Source organism: Hemicordylus capensis, chromosome 6, assembly GCF_027244095.1.
Source record: "Hemicordylus capensis ecotype Gifberg chromosome 6, rHemCap1.1.pri, whole genome shotgun sequence".
Lineage (NCBI taxonomy): Eukaryota > Metazoa > Chordata > Lepidosauria > Squamata > Cordylidae > Hemicordylus > Hemicordylus capensis.
In genome coordinates this window covers 136,603,721-136,629,278 of record NC_069662.1, presented here as the reverse complement: position 1 = coordinate 136,629,278, position 25,558 = coordinate 136,603,721, and the positions used below count along the sequence as shown (strand labels likewise).

The 25,558-nt window shown below is 44.6% G+C and overlaps 2 protein-coding genes across 12 annotated transcripts in view; one reads left to right on the top strand and one right to left on the bottom strand.

The window, feature by feature from the left end:
* Nucleotides 1–24,234, top strand: C1QL3 (complement C1q like 3). 2 transcript variants are annotated; one of them, XR_008309448.1, is made up of 3 exons: nt 1–1,532; nt 12,534–13,151; nt 24,019–24,234. XR_008309448.1 is itself a non-coding variant. In XM_053259158.1 (2 exons), the coding sequence occupies exons 1-2, from the start codon at nt 945–947 to the stop codon at nt 12,711–12,713; spliced, it is 768 nt and encodes a 255-aa protein (XP_053115133.1). In that variant the 5' UTR covers nt 1–944; the 3' UTR covers nt 12,714–16,224. The 2 variants fall into 2 exon arrangements, 1 of the variants encoding a protein (XP_053115133.1); XM_053259158.1 differs by lacking the exon at nt 24,019–24,234 and having other exon boundaries at nt 12,534–16,224.
* Nucleotides 16,837–25,558, bottom strand: part of PTER (phosphotriesterase related) — a 45,435-nt gene continuing 36,713 nt past the window's right edge. For all 10 annotated transcript variants that reach the window (XM_053259146.1, XM_053259148.1, XM_053259153.1 and 7 more), the window contains one exon: nt 16,837–20,001. In XM_053259146.1, the coding sequence (XP_053115121.1) occupies nt 19,791–20,001 (211 nt within the window). In that variant the 3' untranslated portion in view covers nt 16,837–19,790. The remainder of the gene's footprint in view (nt 20,002–25,558) is intronic.

The following is a 25,558-nucleotide window of genomic DNA, read 5'->3' as shown; positions in this document are numbered from 1 at the left end:
GGGAGGGAGAAAGAGGGGAGGAAAACATTTCCCCACACTTGTCAGTGAGATGCCAAACTCTCCGTGAGTGGGATGAACGGAGCAGATGCTGGGATGAGATGCCAAGGCAGCTCCCCTTTCCCCTGCGCTTTTGGGCGCTTATAAATTACTCCAGCGCGCTTCCCAGCCTCCTCTTGTGGTGGCAGGTGGCTTGCCTGTGCGCGCCCGACGCCTGTGTGGCTCCGGCTAGCGGTGCTTCGCGGCTTGCTGACCTCCCCGCGGCAGCTCCGTTTCCGAAGAGCATCGCGGCAGCTCGAGCCAGGGAGCCGGCCAAGGCTGCAGCGGAGTTCCTCGCCGGCGGCGTCGGGGCGGGAAGGATTTCCCGGGCACCTCCCGCTCTTCCCCGCTGCCCTCGGAGAGTTGGTGTCGTCGCTGCAGAAAGCAGAGGATGAATGAGTGAGCGAGAGAGAAGGGGTGGGAAGAAGAAAAAAACCGCGGGAAGGCAGCGAGAGTGGAGATCGGGAGGAGCAGAACAAGGGGAGTTGATTCGAGCTGGCACAGGCGGAAAAAAAAAAGTCGATCGCCAGCAGCTGCATAAAAGTGTGAGCGGCTCCTTTCCAGGGTAGCAGCGGCGCAGCCACAGGTGCCCCAGACGGGGAGGCGAGGAGGCAGCAGAGCGCAGCGCAGCAAGCAAGCAAGCAAGCAAGGCGAGGCTCCCGGGACTTTGCCTTTGGGATCTGGCGAAGGACACCTTCCCGGGCGCCCCTCCCCGCCGGCGGGAGGCAGAGGGCGAGAAGCCGCCCCAAGGGACGCGGGGACGCTACCCCGCGGTGATTTCGGTGCAAGGAGGTCCCCGTCCAGTCATCAAGATTTTGTCCAAAAGCAGACAAGAGGATCGCCCTGCGCTGAGCCGCCTGGTGGGCAGCAGGCGCCGGCTGATCGCGGCCGGCGCGCTGGGGGTGGTCATGGTGCTGCTGCTGGTCATCCTGATCCCGGTGCTGGTCAGCTCGGCGGGCACGTCGGCGCACTACGAGATGCTGGGCACCTGCCGCATGGTCTGCGACCCCTACGGCAGCACCAAGGCGCCCAGCACGGCGGCCACGCCCGACCGCGGCCTCATGCAGTCTCTGCCCACCTTCATCCAGGGTCCCAAAGGCGAGTCTGGGCGGCCGGGCAAAGCCGGGCCGCGGGGGCCGCCGGGGGAGCCCGGACCGCCGGGGCCGGTGGGCCCGCCGGGCGAAAAGGGCGAGCCCGGGCGCCAGGGCCTGCCGGGCCCGCCAGGGGCGCCGGGCCTGAATGCGGCCGGGGCCATCAGCGCCGCCACGTACAGCACGGTGCCCAAGATCGCCTTCTACGCGGGCCTCAAGCGGCAGCACGAGGGCTACGAGGTGCTCAAGTTCGACGACGTGGTCACCAACCTGGGCAACCACTACGACCCCACGACAGGCAAATTCACCTGCTCCATCCCCGGCATCTACTTCTTCACCTACCACGTGCTCATGCGTGGCGGCGACGGCACCAGCATGTGGGCCGATCTCTGCAAGAACAACCAGGTGGGGCCTGCGGGGAGCCGTCGGCGGGGCGGGGGGGAGCAGGCGCGTGGGTAGGCGGGGAGCGGGGGGCCTCGAGACGACCAAGCAGAGCGGGGAGCCCCTGATAGGGTTGCCTCCTTCTCTTCTCATCTCCCCCACCCCGCCCACGGAACAAGCCTTGCGCTCGTTTCATTGCTGCGCGACAAGCATGAATCCAACAGGTGAAGCGCTTGCTTGCTCGCGCGCCCGCCCAAACAGGCTACTAGGCTACACCTGTTGCATTTCTGCCAGTGATACGGAGCAAGATGGCTCTGGCTCGCGATCTGGAAGAGAAAGGAGGCGGGAAGAATTGGGGGAGCGCCAATCCTAAAGACGGGGATTTGGGAGGATGGCCAGTGCTCGATGTCTAATATTAAGAGATCCCCCTGGACTCAGACTTGTCTGGAAGATTCACTAGTGGCCACTTGCAAGGCAAGTTATTCTGTGCATGCTCTAAGACACACACACACACCCCGGTCGATTACTCCATATGTTCAAGGGCTGAGTCCGCACTGGTGAGAGAGGAAGAATGCTGTGGTAGTCCCTGGTGTAGTGGAAATGAGTCCCGTGGCAGAGGACGAGCGAGTTGCGGGTGTCCCAGGAGACTGGGACAGAGTGGGAGTTCGGGAGGGCGGCTGGCGGCCAACGACCCGGGCGGGGAAATCAAGAAAGGGCCTTGAAAGGAGCAGAGATAGCTCTCGGTATTTGGCAACACACAGTGGCGTCAGCTGCAACCGGGGCCATTGCTAAGGGTATGGATTGTGCATAGTGGAGTAAGGGTTGTTGTTGCTTACTCAGGGCGACTTAACTTGCATGACCGTTTCTGCAACCGACTTGTCTGTCATGCAGCAGAATATCCACCCCCACCCCCGCCATGTATGCTTGTGAGGGTCCTCCTCGTGCAGGACCCTGAGCGACTGTGAGTACAGAGGGTGTCACGAATCCAGACCAATTCCCGCGGAGTGCGGTTTTGCGTGGAAAACAGTAGAGGGAGGATCCAGGCACGCTGATGAAAAGTGGCAGGAACTGGAAGGGCATACCTCCGCGCGTTTATTCAGAAGGAAGCCCCGCTGTGTTCAGCCGGCTTTACGCAGGATTCCAATCAGGGTCGTTTGGAGAGGAGGGATAGCGGAGCCAGGGTGTGCTGGGGGGCGCTGGGGTAGGGGGAGCTTCGTGGCTATGAAACCTTCGAAGGCACCTGCGATCTGAGTCGTCTTGTAGAGCAGGGGATGATGGGAGTTGTGGTATAACCAGAGGTGCACCTAGGAAATTTTGGAGCCTGGACCTGAAGACTTTTGGAGCCCCCCCCCCAGTATTTTTAACACCCGGGACAGACTAAACGAGATTTGGGGGGCCCCAGGGGGTGTGGAGGCCCTGGACTTCAGCCCGGAAGACCAGGGGTATGAGTGCAACTAGGTATCACAACATCTGGGGTCCCAAGGTGGGGAATTCCTATCCAGGAGCAAGTCAGGAGGCGAGAGGGGCGGTGGTGTATTAGTCCCAGAGAAACCACGGAGCGTCAGGACGTATCATTCCTGGGAAAGACCGTTCTTTGTGAACGGAGAGGGAATGGGCGACCCACCATCACCCTAGAAAGGAAGAGGCGTCCTGTTCAGCTTCCTACTAGAGGCCAGGATGGAAGCAGGAGAGACTCTGGGGTCAGGGGAGTTAGGGCTGCCGGTTTACAGCAAAGTGATGTGGCGGCCTTTCTGAGATCTCTCTTCCGTCCGCCCCCGGTTATTTCTCTCAGAGGCGGTTAGGAGGACTTGTTGAGAAAAGCAAGGCTTGGCCGGAGGCGGGAAAGTACCCCGCTCGAAATCCAGCCCGGGTCATTTGCTTCCTTCCCGCCACGACGGTAAGGCGCTCGTGGTAACCCCTGCTAACTGGGCAAAGAGGCAGCTTTCCCACGTGGTGATTCTCTTTACTGAGCAGGGGGAGAGCAACTGGCCCTATCCACCCCCAGCCCAGTACTTTCAGTGACTGTTGCTGGTGTCCGTCTTATGGTTTCTTTTCAGACTGTGAGCCCTTCGGGGACTCGCAAGCTTATTTTTATGTGTTATTTCTCTATGTAAACCGCTTTGAAAATTCTGTTGAAAAGCGGTATATCAGTATTGGTGGTGGTGGTGGCTTTAGAGCGGGACAGACTCTCGTTTCATTGGGCCACTTGATAGCCTCTCCCCTTCAGTCACAGTGGGCGAGTGGCCGGCCCGGCCAAAGCGTTTGCAACTGACTGGACGCCTATGGAGCGTACGTGGTAGCCAGCCACCTGGGCGGCAAACTTTAGAAACGTGGCTGCCCGCTTGCAAGAGAGGCGAGGTAGAGGTGCAGGGGACGCGACGGGAGGGGTGCCTTGTTGTTTGACGAGGGCACCATTGCAGCTAGTCGAGAGGAGGAGAGGCGCGCCTCGATAAAAGGCTCAGGTGGGAGCTGAAGGGGCGGCACAGGCGGAAGGGCCAGCCGAGGGCAGAACTCTGCTGCACTTTCCCTCTCGCTTTCAGCAGCGCCCGCTGTCCAGGCTCTCCAAGCCTTGACTAAGGCGGAGACTGGCTGGGGCCGCCCGCGCACAACGAGTGGCTGAAAGGGAGGGGAAAGCGCGGGCTTTTGTTCAGAACTTGTTTCATGGCGGGAGAATCCAGGCTGAGAAGGGAAGAGATGGGGCGGGAGTCGGCGTTAAGGAGGAACGGCGTCCTCCTGTCCTCACACTGACTGGCATCGCCTTAGCATCCATCTAAACTTCCCTTCGAAGTTTAAGCTCCATCTAAAGCTACGGGGACGCTCATTTCATTCAGTAAATAGGTTTAGGATTGAGCTGTCAGTATCAGAAGACACCTCTGGAGAATCCTCCCACGCCTCCTGGAGCAATCACACCGCAAAGGAATGGTCAGGGCGGTGGAAAACACCCACCCGGGGTGTTTATGGCTCTTCCACACGTTTTGCGCATGGGCAAGGAGAGTGTTCTTTTTTGACTCTTACAAAAAAAACAAACCCCCTCCAAAACAAAAACCCCCAGACGTGGAATTAAACCCAGTGTATATATGAGGGGTAGAATCTGTGGAGCAAGGGAAGGAAATGACAGGCCACGCCAAGGTTGTTCTGGGGAACGCTTTGCTAGAGATGCTTTGAGAGCATGAGATAATATCCATACAGTCTATGGATGGATTTATGCCAGAGCACTAAAAACAAAACCGTATAATGCCCATCTCTGTGTCTTTGCTCAGAAGTCAGTCTCACTGTAAGCAGTGGAGCTTCCTTCTAAGTAAGAATCCTGCAGGATGCAGTCTACTGGGCTGCAAAATGTAATGGCATAAAGAGATGCTGCTTCTACTTCTTTGGAGGACGTTATGGAAGTTAATTATCCCTGTTGCTGCTCTCTTAACTGCCCTACTTTTAAAATATTAAAGCAGTTTTGTTTTCCTTCCAAATTGTTGGTAAACAGTCAAAAACAAAGCCATTTCCTTCTACCCCCATCCCCATTTTCTATTAGGCCAAATGTCCAAAGATCATGGGAGTTTATAGAGTGAAAGATGTAGGAATAATCCATTTTAATTAGTCTAAATGGTGCTACAATTGCCTGCTGGCTCTGACTCCAAAGCAGCCCCAAGAGATCTGGCCTTCATAAATCTTGCCCTCTTTATATATAGTTAACCCACCTATATAATTGTTTGCACTCATTATTGTCTGAATAAGCAAGATTGATCATTGCACAGCATAAGAAAAACTCATCAGAATTTGTGCCTAGAAGCACCTTTATTGCCGCAAAAGGCCTATATAACCTTATGGGTGAAAGAGTGTTACATACAAGAATGTTATAGACACATACATGATCAAATATGAACTATATAATTAAATATAAGTAAGCAAGTAATTTGACCAAGCAACATCACTTGTTGAAGGACCATAAACCCAATAAATATGGTCGCATAACAAAACAGAAAGTACAGTATTACAAAGTTTTATATTTACTAGTAAATATTTCTTTCCTGTCTATAATGTGCTAGGCTCCACAGAAAACATAAACCAGCAAGTCCTGTTCTTCCCAGGGGACTTGCTGATGACTGCTTTCATGTTTTTAGAGATCCGTTTTTAGAGATCCCCAGAATAGTAGAGGTCCGCCTTTAGTAGTTGCCTTTTATTTATTTATTTGTACTGTAATGTTGAGTAGTACAGTGAGTACAGTGTGCTCTATTTTGACCCAAGATTTCACAAAGCTTGAATATGGAATTACATGTCCATATAAAGTACTTGAGATTGAAGTGATCCTCCCCCCCCCCCAAAGGCAGAATAATGAAGCTGAAATTGCTGAACACTGGTACTGGGGAATACCAGTGTACCGTAACCAGATGAGAGCCTTTTCAGCCACTTCAGCTTTGTGTTGAACGCAGGATCACAGATGGGAGCATCAAAGGCTGGTAAATTAATCTGATATGCCACTTAACCTTTTGTTTATGGTTTTCCACAAGTACTGTAAAAATGAAATTATGGGGACATCAGTAGTAATTAATCAAATTAGCAAATGCCTAGCATAAATACTGCCTCTAAAGATGAGGCCATATTGTTAAACATTAAATACAGCAGAGGCAATTGCCATCTCTCACATGTTCATCTGTCTGGTTTACCAAAAAAAACCAAAAAAAAAAACCCCACCCCTCAACAATCTTTTTAATTTTAATTTTGGTTATTAAAAAGCATTATTTTTCTTTAACACTTGATAGAAATAAAAATAGAACACAGAACAGTGCATGGAATATTTTCATGGTCATAAATATTAAAATGAGCCTGAAGATAGACTACATACATAATCCTAGACATTTATAAATTGCTTAATTTAGTCACTATACAAACAGAACAGGCAAATATTGATCATGAAGTAATGAATTCAGTTTATATTTACACAGTGATAAGAAATTCTGAAACCAATTTTTAAAAAAGAATTTAATGCATTGGTGTTTTGGACTGTGATTTGATCTTAGAAGGCTGACAGCTAATGAATGTGAGGATAAGTTTTCTATTCAGAAGGGGGGCAGTACATTTTAAGAGAGCATGGTATTATATAGATTTAGTCTTGCTGGTCTTGGTCTGTAATAAATTACAATTACAATATGGATTCAGTATTGTAATGTAGAAAAACATTATTGTGCTGGAAGTGCACTGTATATGACTTGCAGGGTGGGGGGAATCATTCAAGAGCAACATATATTGAATATCTCAAGGACTCCCATGTAACACATTGCTTTCCTTAATAGTTACTCAGCTTAAATATAGAAGTGCTGATTCCATAACATAATTGGTTTGTTTGCAATTATAACATCCCAGTATACCTCTATAACCCAATGAGGTAAGCAATCATGAAACTTATGTAAGGTACACCACATTGTTTAATTTTGAGATACCTGCAACACATGTACAGCAATACACTTAGCATTCTTCTGAGACTGTCCTCATAGGCTTTGAAAAGAAATTACATTGACTACCACCAAAAAGAAAAGAGGCAAAGACCATAAAGGTAGCACTCTGGGTATGAGATCGAGGTTAATGCATTTGCAAGGCACTGTAGCTGTACACAAAATGACTGCAATCTGCAATGTATTTTTAGGAGCTCAATCAATAAATTATCCTTTTAGTGCAGACAATGTCCATTGCTGTGGAGAGTGTCCACTATCTTTATATAGTGTTCATAATGATATATGAAGCACATTTAATGCTAAAGCTAATAGCACCATTAAAGTACATGCCACTATGTGACAGAAAAAACAATTCATAGCAGCTGCGATGTAAAATGCTACATAAAGTCAATATCTAGCATATAAATATAGCAAGAATGGAATTTAAGTAATAATTGTCGCAATCAGATTTACTAAAATACTGGCATCAATTCACTTCTAACTCATTCTCTAATAATCATTCAAACAAACCCATGTATCTCTTGTTTCTCTGTGCTATTTGTATTATGAGTAATTATCTCAGAACAAGGTAGTTCCTAAGGATGAATATTTTTAGGGTTAATGGTCTGAGGTCATCAGCTCCTCCCACCTGGTAATTAATCGTCAGGAAAAACTCAGTTCTTTAATGGTTATTGCTTAAAGAGTGGTCAAGACAGATCACTTAAATAGTGTAATATTTTTGATGCAATGAATCAAGGCAGGGCTGCCTAGGATATTATTATACAGTGTGTCAGCTTAAATTAGAACATTTGTTAAGCAATTACAAATCTTTTAAGCTTTTCTGAACCTTGCTATATGATGCAGAAGAAGAGGTTTTTCCTGCTTCTGTGATTTCTAAGCTTTATAATACCCTATGAAATCTAGCATGGTGAAAAGCCTTATCCATTGTTAACATTTCTGTATTACTGTGGGATCATATCACATGAAAATTTAATTTGAAAACCTATCATTTTATACTTTTGAAAGGCATGCATGACATTTTTTTTGACTTATTGTACTTTTTTTCAATTCTAAAAAGATAAAAAGATCCAGCATATTGTATGCCAAGTCATGCATTATTTCTCAGTTCAGTTTTGCAAAACCACTAAATCACTAACATCTTTGTATATCTGCTGGAATAAGAATCGGCAACAAAGCAGATGGCATGCTATACTAAACATAAATCGTGTACAAATAAAAGGTTAAATATTTTACCAGTGGCACCAACTTTTATATAAATGATTTGAAATATTGCATTCTGTTGGACTGGACAATATGTAGTTCTGAACTGATTACAAGCATCCATCAACATTATATCCAATTAAATATGAAGGCATACGTTGAAATACAAATTTTTAAAGCATTGTGTATGATTAAGAATTCAAGATTTTACATGATACATAAATCAGAAATGTAGATATGATACACCTGTTCATGGTTTTACTTCAATGCATGGCTTTGAAACTACACACATCATCTTCGTACCTACACTTTAAATGCTATAAAGTCTATAGGTTCAAAGGCATCAAGGCACTCTTTTCTATGCTTATTCACATCCTCATAATAATCTCATATCCTTTCTCTGATCCCAAATCAGTAGGAGTGCAATGTTAGATTGATATACCTGTATGAATCTGGACTCAGATCAGGTTCAAGGCCAGATTCCAAAGAACTGATATGCTCATAAGAACAGCTCTGCTGGATCAGACCCAAGGCCTATCTAGTTTCACACAGTGGCCCACCAGATGTCTCTGAGAAGCACACAGGCAAGAGGTGAGGTCATGCTCTCTCTCTTGCTGTTGCTCCCCTGAAACTGGTATTTAGAGGCATCTTGCCTCTGAGGCTGGAGGTGGCCTATAGCCACCAGTCTAGTAGCCATTAAAGTTCTACCTTTTGAATCTCCCTTTGTTTCCAAGGCAGTACACTATGGAATGCACCCGTTCAAGAAATACAAATCTGAAGCCTTCTTGATCCTATGAATGAACTTCACAATTCTCCGTGTGCTGGCCTCTGCAGCTAGAGTGTTAGACATGTAAAGGAGTCCCAGTGTTGAATCTCTTCTCATCCTTTAAGTTCACTGGGTGACCTTGGGCTAGTTATGGTCTCTCAACCTTACCTGTGAGAATAAAGTGAAGTAATGTATCTGTTCGTGCACTTAAGAGAAAACCAGGTTTTCAGCTTTGGGGTACTCCTGAATATTGCTTTGGCCCTGGATGCCAAAGTAGCATCTGTGGCCCAGCATGCTGTTGCCAGGTTTTGGGAGGCACAGTTATCTCTATTCTTGGCACAGGCAGACCTGGCCACAATCGGCTGCACCCTTATTACGTCTCAGGAGTATGTGGAACAATTAAATACTTTGGAAATTTCAGCTGTATAGAATATGGCTGTCAAGGTCTTGACATGTGCTCTGAGCATAGTACGAGGAGGAGAGCTGGTCTTGTGGTAGCAAGCATGACTTGTCCCCATAGCTAAGCAGGGTCTGCCCTGGTTGCATCTGAATGGGAGACTTTATGTGTGAGCACTGCAAGATCTTCCCCTCAGGGGATGAAGCCGCTCTGGGAAGAGCAGAAGGTTTCAAGTTCCCTCCCTGGCTTCTCCAAGATAGGGCTGAGAGAGATTCCTGCCTGCAACCTTGGAGAACAGGAGCAGTCACGGAGTGAAACCAGCAATAAAGAAGGAAAAAAATTCCTAGCGTGACTATGGACAACAACAAAAATTCATGTGGTGAGAAACCAAACATGAACAATGTAACTCAACATGAAAAAAGTATATTCAAAAATGAAAAGTCATTAGTGAATAACCAATACACATGTACAGAAATTACTTGTGATTTCTGTACATGTGTATTGGTTATTCACTAATGACTTCTCATTTTTGAATATACTTTTTTCATGTTGAGTTACATTGTTCATGTTTGGTTTCTCACCACATGAATTTTTGTTGTTGTCCATAGTCATGCTAGGAATTTTTTTCCTTCTTTATTGTTTGCAACCTTGGAGAAGCCACTGCCAGTCTGTGAAGAAAATACTGAGCTAGATAAAGCAATGGTCTGACTCAGTATATGGCAGTTTCCTATGTTCCTATGTACTCCTTGATTTGTATCAGCTCTGCTGGTTACCAGTGTGTTCCTGGGCGTGATGAAAGGTGCTGGTTACCTTTAAGGCCCTAAATTGCTTAAGGTCAAGGTACCTGATAAACTGCTTCCCCCACATGAACCTGTCTTTCTGTAAGGTCATCTTCTCATGTGTTCCCCCTCCTTTTGAGGCTTGGCTGGTGGTAACACCTGAGCAGGCCTTTGCAGTTGTTGCTCCTCCTTTGGAACTCCCTGCCACTAGATATTCAGTTGGCATGTTCCAGGTCAGTTTTAAGCCTAGGTTAAAAATACTGGCCAACATTCCAACACAGCAAGAACACAATGAGAGCTGTGTCCTCACAGTGGGAAGTTGCTCTTAACATAGTTGCTATGTTGCAAGTTGTTTCTCTACGGCTGTGGCACCTGCACGCATAGGCAGGCATGTTTTTTGGTTATGTTTTCTGCCTCCGGAAGTTCTGTGTGTCTTCTGAAAATATGTCCCTGAGGGCTGTGCGACCCTCAGGGACGTATTTTCAGAAGGGACAGGGCACTTACCACAGCAGAGATAATCATCAAAAAACCACTCTCTCCCCTGATGTGTGTGGGTACAGCAACAGTGGGGAAGTTTTCATAGTTTAGGTGTGTCTTCCTGGCACATCCACAATGCCTTAGTCAGAATGTTTACTACTATTATTCCGGTAGACCTTCCTGAATGATCCCTGAATTGTTTTATGTTGCAAAGGTATTTTTGTCAGGTCGTTTAATATTTTGATCTCTCTCTTTTTAAGTGGTTGTTTGCTGATTTTGCTATTGTACTTCATCATTTTGTGTTGTTGGATACTTTGAATCCTTTGAGAAACAGTTTGATATACATTTTGTTAAAGAAATAAATACATAATTACAAGCCCTATTCCAGGTACCCTGCTCTTTGAATTTAGGCAGGTGATGACTGATGAAGAATATCTCTGTTGTGGCATCCTGATTATGGAATGTCCTTCCCAGGAAGACTTGCTTGGCACTTACTCTCATGTCTTTTGGGGGCCAGGCAGTCCTTTTTATTTTTCCAGCCCTCTTAAAAATATCAGCTCTGTTGGTTTTGTTCTGTTGGTTATGCTTACCTGCGTCATCTTCCTTGCCATTTCATTTTTGCTGTTTTAAGTATGTTGCTGCTCTTTTCATTTTATTGCACAGTTGTTGTTTTTTGTCTTGTTAGCCACCCTGAAAGCTGTGCTGATTGGGCAAGTTGTGTGTGTGTGTGTGTATTTATTCACATCTTGTTTCAACAGTGCACAACACTCAGGATCCCTCTGAGTACCAGTTGCAGGGGAGCAACAACGGGAGAGGGGGCATGCCTTCACCTCCTGCTTGTGGGCTTCCCAGTGGCATTTGGTGGGCCATTGTGGGGAATAGGCTGCTTAGTAGGCCTTGTTGGACCTGATCCATTAGGGCTGTTCTTATGTTCCTAAATAAATAATAGAATTATTATTATTTAACCCCTGCTAACTTGGCAAAGAGGCACCTTTTCACGTGGTGATTCTCCTTATTTAGTAGGGGGAGAGTAACTGGCACTATCCACCCCCAGCACAGTACTTCCAGTGACTGTTGCTGGTGTCTATCTCATGTTTCTTTTTAGATTGTGAGGACAGGGATCCATCCATCTTATTTATTTGTTATTTCTCTTTGTAAACCGCCCTGAGCCATTTTTGGAAGGGCAGTATAGAAACCGAACTAATAATAATAATAATAATAATAATAATAATAATAATAATAATTATTATTATTATTATTATTATTATTATTATTATTATTATTATTTCTTGTTTACACAGTCAGACAGGTGTTATTGACTGGTTTCTTTTTATCCAGACATTGAGTCCTTCCCAAGGACCTGGGATGGCTGAATTTTATCATCAATACTGTTGGTTATTATAGATATCGTCGCAAAATATAGGCTATTCCCAGTAAAGTTGCTTTTTGTAATTGGCTGATGGTGATTTCTGTGGCCCCTATAATTATTAATTATTATTATTATTATTAATATCTTCCTCTCCATCTATGCCATCCTGAGCTCATTGGAGAGAGAGGGATATACATTTGAGAAATAAATAAAACAAACAAGAGTATGTGAAGTAAACTGCCTGAAGATGCAAGTTTGAAGCGGTGTATAAATTTGTTAAATACATAGACACATACATATATTTTCCAAGGAAGTTAGGCACATGGGGTAATAGAAGATGGAAATAGTTGTGTAGTATTCAGGCAAAGCAAATGATTGGTGATTTGAGTTGAAATGTTTTCCTGTGGCTGAGTCTACTGCTATTCTGTGATCATTTAGGGACCACAGTGGTAGAGAAAAAAACATTTCCTAGTCTAGGCATTCAGTCATGAAAGGTGTAGGAATGAACTATGCATGCTGTTGTTTTTCCACAATGCTACTGGCAAATATTAAAGTTGTAACCACGTGTTCTTTGTGTGTGTGTTTTTATTTAGGTTCGAGCTAGTGCAATCGCTCAGGATGCGGATCAAAACTATGATTATGCCAGTAACAGCGTAGTTCTACATTTGGAGCCAGGAGATGAGGTCTACATAAAACTAGATGGAGGAAAAGCACATGGAGGAAACAACAACAAATACAGCACATTTTCTGGATTTATAATTTATGCTGACTGATAATGAATCAAAAACTATATCACCTTCTTCTGAGTCTAAGTGATGGATTCACGTGGCAAAAGTCAATGAATCAAGAGTCCCAGAGGATACTGGCCGTGGGACACCTCAGTAATGGGCCAAAATGCTACCTGACTCACATCTGTACAACCCAGAGAAAGAGTGTGTTTAAAAAAAATTATAGAGCAAGTTAAACAGATGTGTGATCCACTATCGCCAAAGCAAAATACTCCTTGTTGTTAGTGTCCATGTGAATGAAGTCCTATATAGGTCACAACTTTTATAGAGGGAAAAAACCCACTTAAGGCACTGAATTATTTCTTCAGCGTATATGATACTTTTGGTGTGCTATGATCTTGCTGCTTTTATCCATCCATCAGCTTTGGTACTTGTGACTTACCTGCTAACTATGATGCGTGTGGAGCCAACTCATAGTATGTGGTGAGGAATGATTTTACAATAAAAGGAAGATGTAACTGATTTTTGCTTATTCCCTCCAAAGGAATCATTTGCCTAGTACTCATATTCCCTTCCTATATAGAAACAGAAATGGACCCATTTTAAGCCTTAGCTCTAGCTTTACATGGGCACAAGTCAGGGTTTTAATAAGACTTCCAACACTGTTGTGTCTTTCTTGCTTCAATCCAGTGACTTTACAGGCAGAGAAACTCTAATGCACACAAAGATTCCCAATGCCCAGAAGGGTTTCCCCATTCATTTCAATAGAAAGCGGAAATCCACTTGTGCATGCAGAGCTGCTGCCTCTGCTGAAATGAAAGGGAGAATGCTGCATGTACACTGAAGCATAGGCGGTGTTCCAATTGGTGGGCTCATCATAAAACAAAGGCAAAGAAGAGAGAAGCGTGAAATGGTTCAGCTCTCTGAAAATAATAAATAAAAACTCACCGGCCAATATTCCACACAGTGGCACACCAACATCAAGGAACCGGCAGAGCTGCTGTGCAATGTGGATGGCATCCCTAATGGTATTGCGCAAGAGGATGGTTGTGCAACAACTTGACACATCATTTGGGCAGTTGTACAGTGCTACTTTCATTGTTTCCAGGGGAAGTGCTGCACAACTGCACAGATGCTGTTTTAAATCACTGCGCAACGTATCCTTTGTGCAGCTCTGTCAGGGTTGCTCTTCACATCATGCAGCAACCCTGGTGGGTTCCTTTCGGCAGTGCACCACTGCACAGAATGTCAGCCACCATATTGGGTATATGTTATTACCCAATATTGGAAATGTTGGATGGGCACCTTCTAAGTTTCATCAGGCATATGATCTGTTTGTTTTGTTTTTTCATAGTTATATGTACAGAGACATTCCTTTTCACAATGGGCCCCCTCTTTTGGCAAGGCCACCCCCCCCGCCATACACACCATGTCATACACACTTCTTGAGCTCCCTGTAGGAACGAGTAAGAGCCATGGGTGTATATGGGGGGAAAGTAAAGTTGGGTACATAGTGGGTACCATTTTGGTAGGGGTGATCCTGTTCCTGGTGCCTAATTTCTTGCTGGGGATAGAGCAGCCCATTTATTCTGTCCCATAGAATGTGGTGAGAGCGACTGAAACAGCTTCCACCATCCCACCCTGTGCTCTGTTTCTTATGCCCCCTCCAAACATATCTACAGTTGTGTGGGAGCTTCTTCCCCATGGTGCTATCTGAAGCAGCTGCAGTATGTATGTAAATACAATGAGACAGAACTGATCACATGGGTTTCTCTTGCCCATTCAGCACCTTCCTTCCCAGTGGGGTGCTGATTACACGGGAAACCCCACTTGCCCCATCCCCTCTGGCTGGGGCATTCTTCCACAGCAGCTGCAAAGCTTTGGCTGTACAGGGAAGTTGCTCCCATGCTGCTTGGTGTGGGTGTGTATATGAAGGAGCCTTACTCATGCTAGAAGATGACATAGAGAACACTGGGGCCCGTCTATTTTATAATAGACAAGTCCAGTAAGCCATTTTTACACTCCTAACTTTGGTACAGGTTTTTCCAGCATGGGACATTTTGATCAGCTGCACACTCTTGCATCATTCCTGTTTTCAGTGTAACAAAGCCATCCCCTTAGACCAGCACAACAGGGCTCACTCCACATGCAGTTCCTTGCTCTGGTTGCCGACCAACAATTCACCTAAAGCCTGCTAGTAGAAATCTGACTGATTTGCAGTAGATCAGCAAATCTTTCTGACTTCTAAACGTTTTAAAATAACATCTAGAAAAAGGTTCCCCTTCCTACCCCCAAACGAGGCTGCTGAGATGAAGAAAACTTGGGTGAAAACCAGAGGTGGATATTTTGTGAAAGGAGTGGAAGTTTAGTTCTGGGACTGAAAAGACAGTGCTAAGCATGGGCTCCTAGATACCCTGTTCTTTAATTCTCAGTGTATACCTACTGTCCTCTCATTATTTTGCACCTAGCTCCAGTTGGTGGATTTCAAGGCTTAAGCAAAAAAAACCCCAAACCCAGTGGCTGACATACTGCTCAATGCTGCATGCACCTTGCAACATAACTTCTGCATACTTGTGCAAGAGTGAAAGTAATGCCGTCAATGGCACAATTGTACCATTCTTGCTATTAGTGCAACAGCACTTCCCCTCCATCAAAAATATAAATATTTAGACAATTTGAAACACCTTTTCTCAATGGCTTATTTTAAAGTCAGGCTAGTTTGAGTGCTCCGAAGCAATCAATTCTGTTATATAGATTTCTAGTTAGTTGCTATTTTGTTTTAAAATAAATGCTAATATTTTATATATTAAAAGCTTAACTAGAACCACTACATGAGAATACCGGGGTGTCAAACTTATAGGATGTGATTAGTCTCACTGCTAGTCCAATGCAAAGGCGCCTTCACAGAGCTCCAGATGGTGGGATAAAGAGTAGGAGTGTGTGATATATGCATATTATTAAAGGTAACATGATGCAAGGCAACATTCTCAAATGTGAAAGATCATACTTATTTGAGCCTATCTTCTTGTACCTTAGGCAGCTTGTAGAGACTTTTCAGTTATTCTATAAAAATACCCTTTGGTTCAATTCATACTTCTATAATTAATACTTCTATAAAGAGTTTTGAAATAATTTAAAATAATCACTATACAGTACATAGCAGAGATTCGAGGATATGTTTATCTATTCTGGGGGGAGTCAATCTGTAGTTGCCTTCTACAGTATGCTGTTACTTCCAGCTCACAAGCTGCATTTAGATGAAAGAAATTTTCAGTGAACAGGGGTTACTACCAAGTAACTGTTCTTAAGTTAGGGGGTATCCAAGATGGAATGGAGCTTGCTTGCTGAAACTTATTTAAAATTATTTATAATATTAAAACCAAGATTCTAGTTTCTCTGTTCAGTAGAATCTGCCACAACCAGATCAACCGCAGTTTGAAAATTAGGTTTACAATATGTTTAAGTATGCACAATATTGTTTTTTCTTTCGTAATCAAGTCTATTTTCTACATTTGCAAAATATTAAAAAAGGTAGAAAACCCACTCTCAAAAGCAACTATGGAATTATGTCATTATTCTTGTCTCATGTTTTGAAAGACATTCAGTTCATGAATGCTCCATCAACCCATCTGCAAGAGTGAATGTCTCCCATAGCATATCAATATATCTCAAAAGATAAGTGCTTTTTATTAGATCAGTCAATTCTGGCTAAATTTTCCATTTATTCCTGACAGCATCAGTTTATAAATTGCTGCAATAATTTTTATTTCAGTTCAATGTAAGTATACAGTACATTTTTGACAAAAATACACCCAGCTTTATCTACTCATTTTACAAATTACATTTGATGGAGAAGACAATTGGTATACAGTACATTAGTTGACAGCAAAACTTTGGAATTTTTCTCAAAAATATCAAATAGTATGCTTCAGGCAAGAGTCATATTCAGAAAAACGCAGCTGCCCATGCAGAGGAGCAATTTTCTATTTCTTGGACAGGAACTCTTGCCTCATTGCAAGCTGCTTTTAAAATTCAGGGAAGCTTCAGTTGCAGCTTGTAATGATATTTGGAACAGGTGAAAAAGCCTACCAGTGTATGAGTACAATCCCGTATACATGCTCAAGGACTCACTCAATTGTGGCCTGTATCTAGACACACACAGCCAATATGAAGTAATAACACAAGGACTTTATTGCAACAGATACCTAAAAGCTGGGTTCATCTGAAATAAACTCTTGATGTTAGATCGCTGTTTTAAAAAAGGAACAAAAACAACAAATGGCATTTCCCCCCTCTTTTAAAAAATCATATCTTGACAAACTGATTTGTAAATCATGGGCTTTGTTATAATAGCTCATTAAACTGTATTACATATTTAGACTTCTGTATGGTCTCTTCACAGCAATTTGTGACATAAACATTTCTAAAAGTGTTAAGAGTGAACATAGCTCCATTGCTTTGATTATAATATACAAGGGTATTTGGTTTTGCTTTTTTAAAAAAACATTCTAGACAACAGTCACAATCAAGAACAATACGACTTTGGCTTGAGTCCAATGGCTGACATACTGCACAACAGTACATCAGTCTAGTAACTTTGCATGTACAAAAGTTATTTACAGGATAGTCAGCCCTGTAATTGGCTCATTCTCATGTAACATCATCTGTTTAGACTTTGCATTTGCACAGCTTGTGTGCATGCAAAATTACTAGGCTGGCGTATTGTGCTGTGTGTCAGCCTGACCGAATATCTAGAGGTAGGCATGTTTAAGACAGTTGAAATCAATGTAAGTGCACTCATCCTGCGGGATTCTGACCGCAGATCCTAACAAAGCACTTGTGCTTCTAGGGGCTGCGTTGGCACCATGGGAAACCTTTGCACAGCAACTCCAGTCCCCCCCACATGCACGCTGTGGCATTCGGGCCCTTAAGAGTTCAGAGTGGTCCCTGCACCCTGGAAGGGCCCTGCAAGATTGGAAACATGTCGCAGAGAGTTACCAAGGTGTTTCCAATCCTGCAGACTCCTTCCGTAGTGAAGGGACCGCCTGGGACTCTAATGGCTCTGATGCTTTAGTGCATGCAAGGGGACTAAGGGAGGTGCAGAAGGGCACCCATCGTGCCTCCACAGCCGGCAGAAGCACAAGCGCTTCATCAGGGTGTCAGCCACTGGCATTTCAATGCTCACAAGTGCGCTCAGTGTGTTTTAAAGAGGCATTCAAACGGCTTTTTCATATAGATATTCTCCAGTTCATTCTTCACCATGCAATTTACACACATTTTTTATTTGTCAACTGTACATCATAGTACTTTGAAATTCTGACTGTTGTCTTCCAATTCATGTGCAAGCCATTGGTGGGGTGGGGGGAGAGAAACTTTACCCAGTTATTCTTTATTGAATGCTTAGGTTTTTTTGTTTTTTTTAAGCATGACATAAAGAACAGATGGATTCTAAAAGGCGTGTATTACAACAAATATCAAATCATTTCAGAAGGCGGCAGTTTTCTGAAGTTTTAGGTGGAAAACTGAGGCTGCAATCCTGAGCACACTGACTTGAGAGTAACTCCTTTTGAACTTCTGATTAAATATGCATACGATTACGTTGCAAACTCAACTAGTGCAGCGGATGCATTCTCAAGAAGAGACACATTGTTGTGTGCCTACAGGATTAAGATCACCCTACGTTAGCAAGGACGATGTCCCCATGGACATATATGGGATTTAAGTTTGTTGGGTCTCATTTATTTCAATGGTGCCCAGTCGTGACTAACTCTGTCCAGATCCTGCCCTTTATTGTGCTACCCCAGAATTTACTTACAACCCCAGCCCTTGATGTTTGTCTGCTGACTCAGGAGTTCATGGAGCGGGGAGCTAAAGAACTGCATACTGGGGTGTTGTTTTTGTATATACCGAGACTTTACAGGCCTCCTTCCCTCTTTCTCCTGCCTGCCCTCTCCTGAGAATCAAGGGACGCTCTAGCGCAGGGGCAGACAACCTTGGCTCTCCAGCTGTTGCTGAACTACAATTCCCATCACCCCCAGCCACAATTGTTGCTGCAATTTGGCAACAGCTGGAGAGTCAAGGTTGTCTGCCCTTGATCGGGAGTGGCATCTGATACAGCGTAAGGGGTAAAGAACTGGAAAGTTCCTCTGCATGCACAGCAGTGGAACACAGCGGACGCATGGGTTTCGCTGGATTCCAGCCAGGCTTAAGCGTAAGGGTTGCAGATGGCCCTGGCGCCCAGACTAGAACAGCCACTGTTGTCATAATCACGACACGTGTCTTGGCCCTTCCACAGGACTATCCCATCATGAAGGCTGTCCTCAGGAACAACCCTTTCAAACATGAGGGTTTTAGAAATATTTACTAGCATATGGGGAGTGCTACATGATTATCCCAACCTGTGTTCCCTCTGATGTTTTTCATCTGTGTGCAGAATGAGTTTGTTCTGGATGGCAGGATCAAGGCAGTGTGTGCACACCTGCATTCAGAGAGGGGCTTTCCTGATTCAAACTGAGCAGGATCTAAAATTAATTGAGCGGACATTAAAAAAAAATCTGTGTACATGTGCTCATGTGCACGCCTTAGAAGGAACACTGATCCCAACTGCCAAACAAAGACTTCAAGTGACCTCAGAAGCCCTATTCACACGTTATGTTCAACGCTCATATGCGTGTATAGCGTATCGTGTACAGATCTGTGCACAGCTACAGTTATTCACACATTGTTGAACACAGGGACAGGAGTACACTTCCTATCTGTACCATGCTTTTGAAGGGCTTGTACCTGGGTTCACTTTTAAAATGAACACAGGTGCAGTAATTCACACACACACACAGAAGCATGTACAAGTGTAAAGACATCTGTATACTCGTACAACATAATGTCTGAATAGAGCCTTTGGGCTACGCTAGTCATTTTAAACTGCCTTCCAGGATCAGAATGGCTGGAGATGGAGGACTGGGCATGGGGCAAATGCCTGCTCTACTGTTCTGCTCTAAAAGAGATTTGTAGGAGCCTTATTCATATCCCATTTTTATTCAGAGAATTCAGGTATCAAATTATCACTTTTGCAAAAGCAACTCTGATCTCGGCAAGCTTCAAGCTACCAGTACAAAAATGTGTCTACTTAAATGTCAGCCACTGTTTGGGATTTGCTACCAAGAGTTTGTCAATTTTATTTTGGGATAGACCTCTGATTAGCATTTTGGGGACTATGTTTTCAAGGATATGAGAATATCCATGGCCCCCATATTTTTTCAATCTATTCTTCGTATGTATGTCATGAGCGATTACAACTTTGTCTTCATAGCCTTCATTGATCAACATCCGAACTCTGCAAAATAGAGATTATACACATCTGTCAAAGTATAATTCATATTAATTTGAGGTAATATAGAAATAATTCTTGGATCCAGCTTTAAATCGTATTATTAATGAGGTGATCTATTCTGATGTGCTACAGATTATGGCTGACATATTGTGCAATGTAACACACATGGTGGAACATAACGTTTGCACAGGTATGTAAGAGTGCTGTTGTTCAAGCACAAAATTATGCAGAGTTGGGCAACAGTACAACCATTATATATAATGGACATGTTGTTGCACAACTCTGTGCAATTTCAATGCCTGTGCAACAGCACTTGTGCACAACTGCGCAAATGTTTGCAAGTGTCCCAACTTCTGTGAGGCAAACGAAATGTTGGTTTGGCTGAGAAATATCTAGATGCAGATGTTATGTACAGCTTAAGACACCTGAATACAAAGGGGGGTGTCTAATAGGTAGGAAAGCTAAGAGACTATTCATACGAGCAGCCCTACCCAGCTCAGGGAAGCCCAGCCTGGATTGAACTGCTTGTGCAGAGCGCTGGGATCACTCCTGATCCTGGCGCTTCTGCCCCCGCTACTCCGATGTTTAACCCCGGTCCTTAACTGGGGTTAGAGTGTGCGGGCATGTGCTCAACCACAGGTTTGGGATTAAGCATGCAGCCCACGTGCACCCAGAGCATCCAACTCAAAGGGGAATCCGCCAATGCACTGTGCTTGTTGTGTGGTGCATTATGGGATTCCTAGAGGCCAGGACTCATTTCCCCAGCCTCCAGGGATCCACGCTGCCAGGAGCAGCACAGATCATGTGGGCATGTCAAAGAGGAGCGCCTTGCCCATCTGAGGAGGTGGGGGAGGTTGGTTAAACTCTGCCTTCCCTCCTGCCCATTATGGTTGTGTGAATGATCTTTAAATGTTGCAAAAGGATATCAGAATGCAGCCTTACAGTTCAGCTGAGAAATTCTCATGGGGGGGGGAATCAACACCCCTAAAGGCTCTACAGCAGGGTTGGGCCCTTGGGCCCCCAGATGTTGTTGGACTACAACTCCCATAATCCTCAAGCAAAAGCCACTGCAGCTGAGGATTCTGGGAGTTGTAGTCCAACAACATCTGAGAGCCCAAGGTTAAGAAACCCTGACCTACAGTACTTGTGGTGATACTTGGGGTTTAGCAAAACCACTTCATGGGACATAAGCAATCCTATCTGCATGAATCTGCACATGGATGGTATAATCAAGACCATGCTCTCTCAGATAACCCAAAGAGCAATCTAAACTGCTAACTGAACAGAGATGTGGGGAAGAGATAAGGAGGCCCATGCACACAACCACCTCTTACCTGGGCAGTTGGGGAGGGCTGGCTGCTGCCTCCCTGCACACAATCAAAGTGATCCCCAAGGCTCTGCCGCTCACACGGCACACGAGCCGTTCTGTAGCGAGCGGCAGAGCAGGGAGTCCGAGGAGGAGGTCCTCCAGCATCCGTCAGGAGTGTGGTGCATTGAGGGATCCTCCCTCAGCCAGGCGCTCTTGCTACCCAGCTCTGTGTGTGCATGTGTTGATTGCAGCCTGCACACACCCACGTTAAAGCCTGGGGCAAATTCCTGGGCTTGGGGCCGAGGCAAGGCCAGGATCAGAATCGATCCCAGTGCTTCACACAGGCAGCCAAGCCCAGGCTGGGCTGCCTAAGCCTGCTCATGTGAACAGCCTCAGCATCTGATACAATACTTAGCTACATGATAAATGCTGCTTCTTGCAATTCTATGGGTAGAGTCAGATGACCCACTGCAAGTAAGTAGGGGAGAACCTGAGCTATCCAGAGTGCAACTTCCTACTGTGTGGGGGTACATCCAGCCAATTCGGTGTCAAATGAACCCAGAAATGTTGAATGAAAAATATTGGGTCTCCTCCACTGCCCAACATTCACTCCACTGCCCAACATTAAAGTTGGATGGACAATGTTGGGTGGCAGAGGGAACCCGACATTTCCAGGTTCAGATCACACGGAAAGTGGAAGTACCAGTGAGTGGCTTGATGAGTGGCACACTCATCAAGACACACTGCTTCCCTCCTGCTTCTTTGCAGTAGGTCACGTGAAGCCACCCTATTTATGAAATAAGAGATCCGGTTCTCCTATTTTTCCTGTGATCAGCAAGTCCCATCAACTCAGATCCTTAGGTCAGAAATAGTGGAAGGCCAGTATGGTCCAGCGGATTGAGTGCTAGAGCTGAATATGAGTGATCCAAATTCAAATTCCTGCTTAGCTGGGATTCTCTGGCTTAGGACAAGTCAGTTCTTCATCAGCCTGAACAATATCACAATAGGATACTTCCCACTTATTTGGTCAAGAGCACCACCAATGTGGTTTATCAATAGTAATCTGAGTACCACATGATCACTGTAACCACATCTGAACTAATAACCATTAAACATATTTACAGGAAATGTAATATTGTACAAGTTTAGTAGTTTGAGTCACCTTGAGTTTCCGTGGATAGGTGGTATATAAGCAACTTGGTAAATTAAATATGTAAGCAAACAAGCTCCATTAATATCTCAATGGAAAAAACAACTTCTTTCCATCATTTCTCTCAAAAATTGTAACAGAACCATACCCTCAATAATAAGAATTTGAAAACTAACAGATAAAGATGCTTGCAGAAATCTGTGCCTTCTTGAAATGACATATTTAAAGATGCATGTGCTAATTCAGGTGTTTATCATTCTCTTATTCAGCATTAGTGAAGGACATGAGCAAGACTGAAAAATACTTTCCCCCTCAAATGTTTATATAACCAGATATAGGGGTCAGTTTGATTTGTATGACTATGATGAATACAAAACCATGAGCTGACTATGAATTAGCAGCAGTCTACCATTTGTCACAGTATGTTCAGCAACAATAAACTGAATACACAAAAAGCAGTTTAATAGCATTTCTAGCATAACTGCACTCACGGCTCTGGGAAAAAGGCAGTTTTGTATCCCCATAAAAACCTACTGCCACTTTTGTTCAATACCAAGTAGAGGAAGGAATTGTTGTGGCTGGGAAAGAGGAATGCTGCATTGTAAACTGAACACAACCACTGCTACAATCAATAGCAGAATATTACTGATAATAGGCTTTCTGCCTGCATAACTTCCAATCATGTCTGTCCAAGGCATAATTTCATTGGTCACAGAACTGACTTCAGACTAGCCAAGCAGCAGAGGTTCTAAGGAGTGATTTTGTGATGTATTAATTGATGTCATTATGGGATAGGTTGACAAGGAGAAGATGAAATACAGTTCACACCTTCACTTCTACCTATTTTTACTTCATTTCTAACAAGAAACAGCAGCAGGATTCTATTGTTATAGGGTAGACAAGCATGCGACCAAATTACCTCACCTGAAAGTATCCACGTGCACAGAGCGTTAAGAAGCAGGCTTCTCTAAACAGTGTGTTAATAGGCACTATCTGTCAATAACTTCAGTGCTAGTATTTCTTTTGTCAACATGATTGCTTATTTTGGGATGGCAGGTAAAGCTCATGTTGAAAAGTCTATTCTTGTCCAAAATGTTTTTGCTTCACTTTATACGTTATTGTGGTGTGAATAAGGGTTTGGTAGGGTAGGGGAGAGGCAGAGACCATCTATAACAATTGTCTGGTGGAGGCAAGTGATTCCCAATCTCAAGCCCTAGTTAAGAGATTAGGAGTGGGCTTCAGGATTGCATAGTTCCCCCTGCAGTCCTCCCTCTTGTGCGCAAATTCCCCCATTCATCCCGACAGATTTAAGCAGGGTTGACTCTTACATCTGCGCTAACCTTAGCCATAATTAATGCATACTAGGGTTCCCACTGTAACTAGGTGCTGAAACTAAGATCAGTTTCAGACATCACATGGAACCATGGTCGATTTTGTCTGTGCATCAACAGACCATGATTTATGACAGGCAGTCAAATCACAGTCTGAACCTGAAGTTGGTTGGTTTGTCCTACCATGGTCTCGCATGATGTGTGAACCTGCATTTAATCTCTGTTTTCAGTGGCTCCATCCTCACGAGGCTCTTGAATAGAGAGAGACAAGCCTAGATCAGGTAAGAAGGAGGGGAGGGACTTAAATAAACCAACATGTGGAGAAACAAACCAAAATGTGATGATCATCTGTGGCATCAATCCAAGCTTGTTAAATAAACCTCAGTTAAAATAAACTATAGTTCTGTCTGATGTCTGAACGTGCCCTAAGAGCATGAAGCTGGTTTGCAAACTATGATTAAATGGGACCTAATTAGCATTAATCCTTAACATAACTCTTAACCATAGAGTCAAATTAGATGTTACAGAGTCATGACCCATGTGTTCCAATGTATGGCAGGGGTAGGCAATCTTGGCCCTCCAGCTGTTGTTGAACTACAACTCCCATAATCCCCAGCCACAACTTATTGTGGCTGGAGATGATGGGAGTTGTAGTTCAACAACAGTTGGAGGGCCAGGTTTGCCCACCCCTGATGCAGACTTTGCAAATTTCCTATAAAACTGAGTGTGAATAGACATTTAAACAGCAGCAAGGGCACTGAATCCTTCTCCTGCCGGTGCTTTCCTCCCTTCAACTGCTTCTCCCCAGCTGTTTTTCTAATGGTGATTTTTCCAGGTCTTGGATTTACACCAGGAGAAAAACAGTCCAAGAGAAGCAGTTTCAGGGAGGAACATAAAAAATTGCCTTGTACTGAGTCAGGCCATTGGTCCATCTAGCTACACTGACTGGCAGGAGTTTCCCAAGGTTTCAAGCAGGAGTATCTCTTAGGGATGTGCAAGAACTGGTTTGGCACTCCTTTTCTGGAGGGCCAAACCGGTTCGGAAGTCCAGCATTCGAGCCAGTTCAGGGGGGGGGTCCTTTAAGGGTGCCCTTACCTGCCCCACCGCTTCCCCCCCATCAGCGCTCTCCCCAAAAGTGTTGGTGTGGTGCTGCAGCATACCTGCTTGCAGCCCCAGGTATACCGGAAATAGATGACATGTGTGCACATGGGTGTGAACTTGGGACCTTCTGCATGCAAGCAGATGCTCTATCATTGAGCTACGGCCCCATCTCCTAAGGGGAATATCTTACCAGAAAGTGCTTGCATGTAGTCACCCATCCAAATGCAAACCAGGGCAGCCCCTGCTTAGCAAATGGGGCAATTCATGCTTGCTCCTGCAAGACCAGCTCTCCTCCCTGAAAGTGCAGGTTTCACTCCCTGAAAGTGAAGTCAGAGAGAGTTCTGCCAGAGCGCAAAATGTTCCTCACTGTAAAGGAAATTAGCATTACCCTCGTCAGTGTTCCATCTAACAGGGATTCCCAGATGTTGTTGACTACAACGCCCAGAATCCCCAAACAAAAACCACTGCAGCTGGGGATTCTGGGAGTTGTAGTCAACAACATCTGGGAATCCCTGTTAGAGGGAACACTGACCCTCATTATGAAAGGGCAAGGGAATTCACACATGAGAAGGGAGAGTTTCCTTGCTTCCTTCCTCCAATCATGGTTAGAGATAGAGATGCTACATTTACATTTTCATGACTAAAAACAAGACTTCCAAAAACAGAATA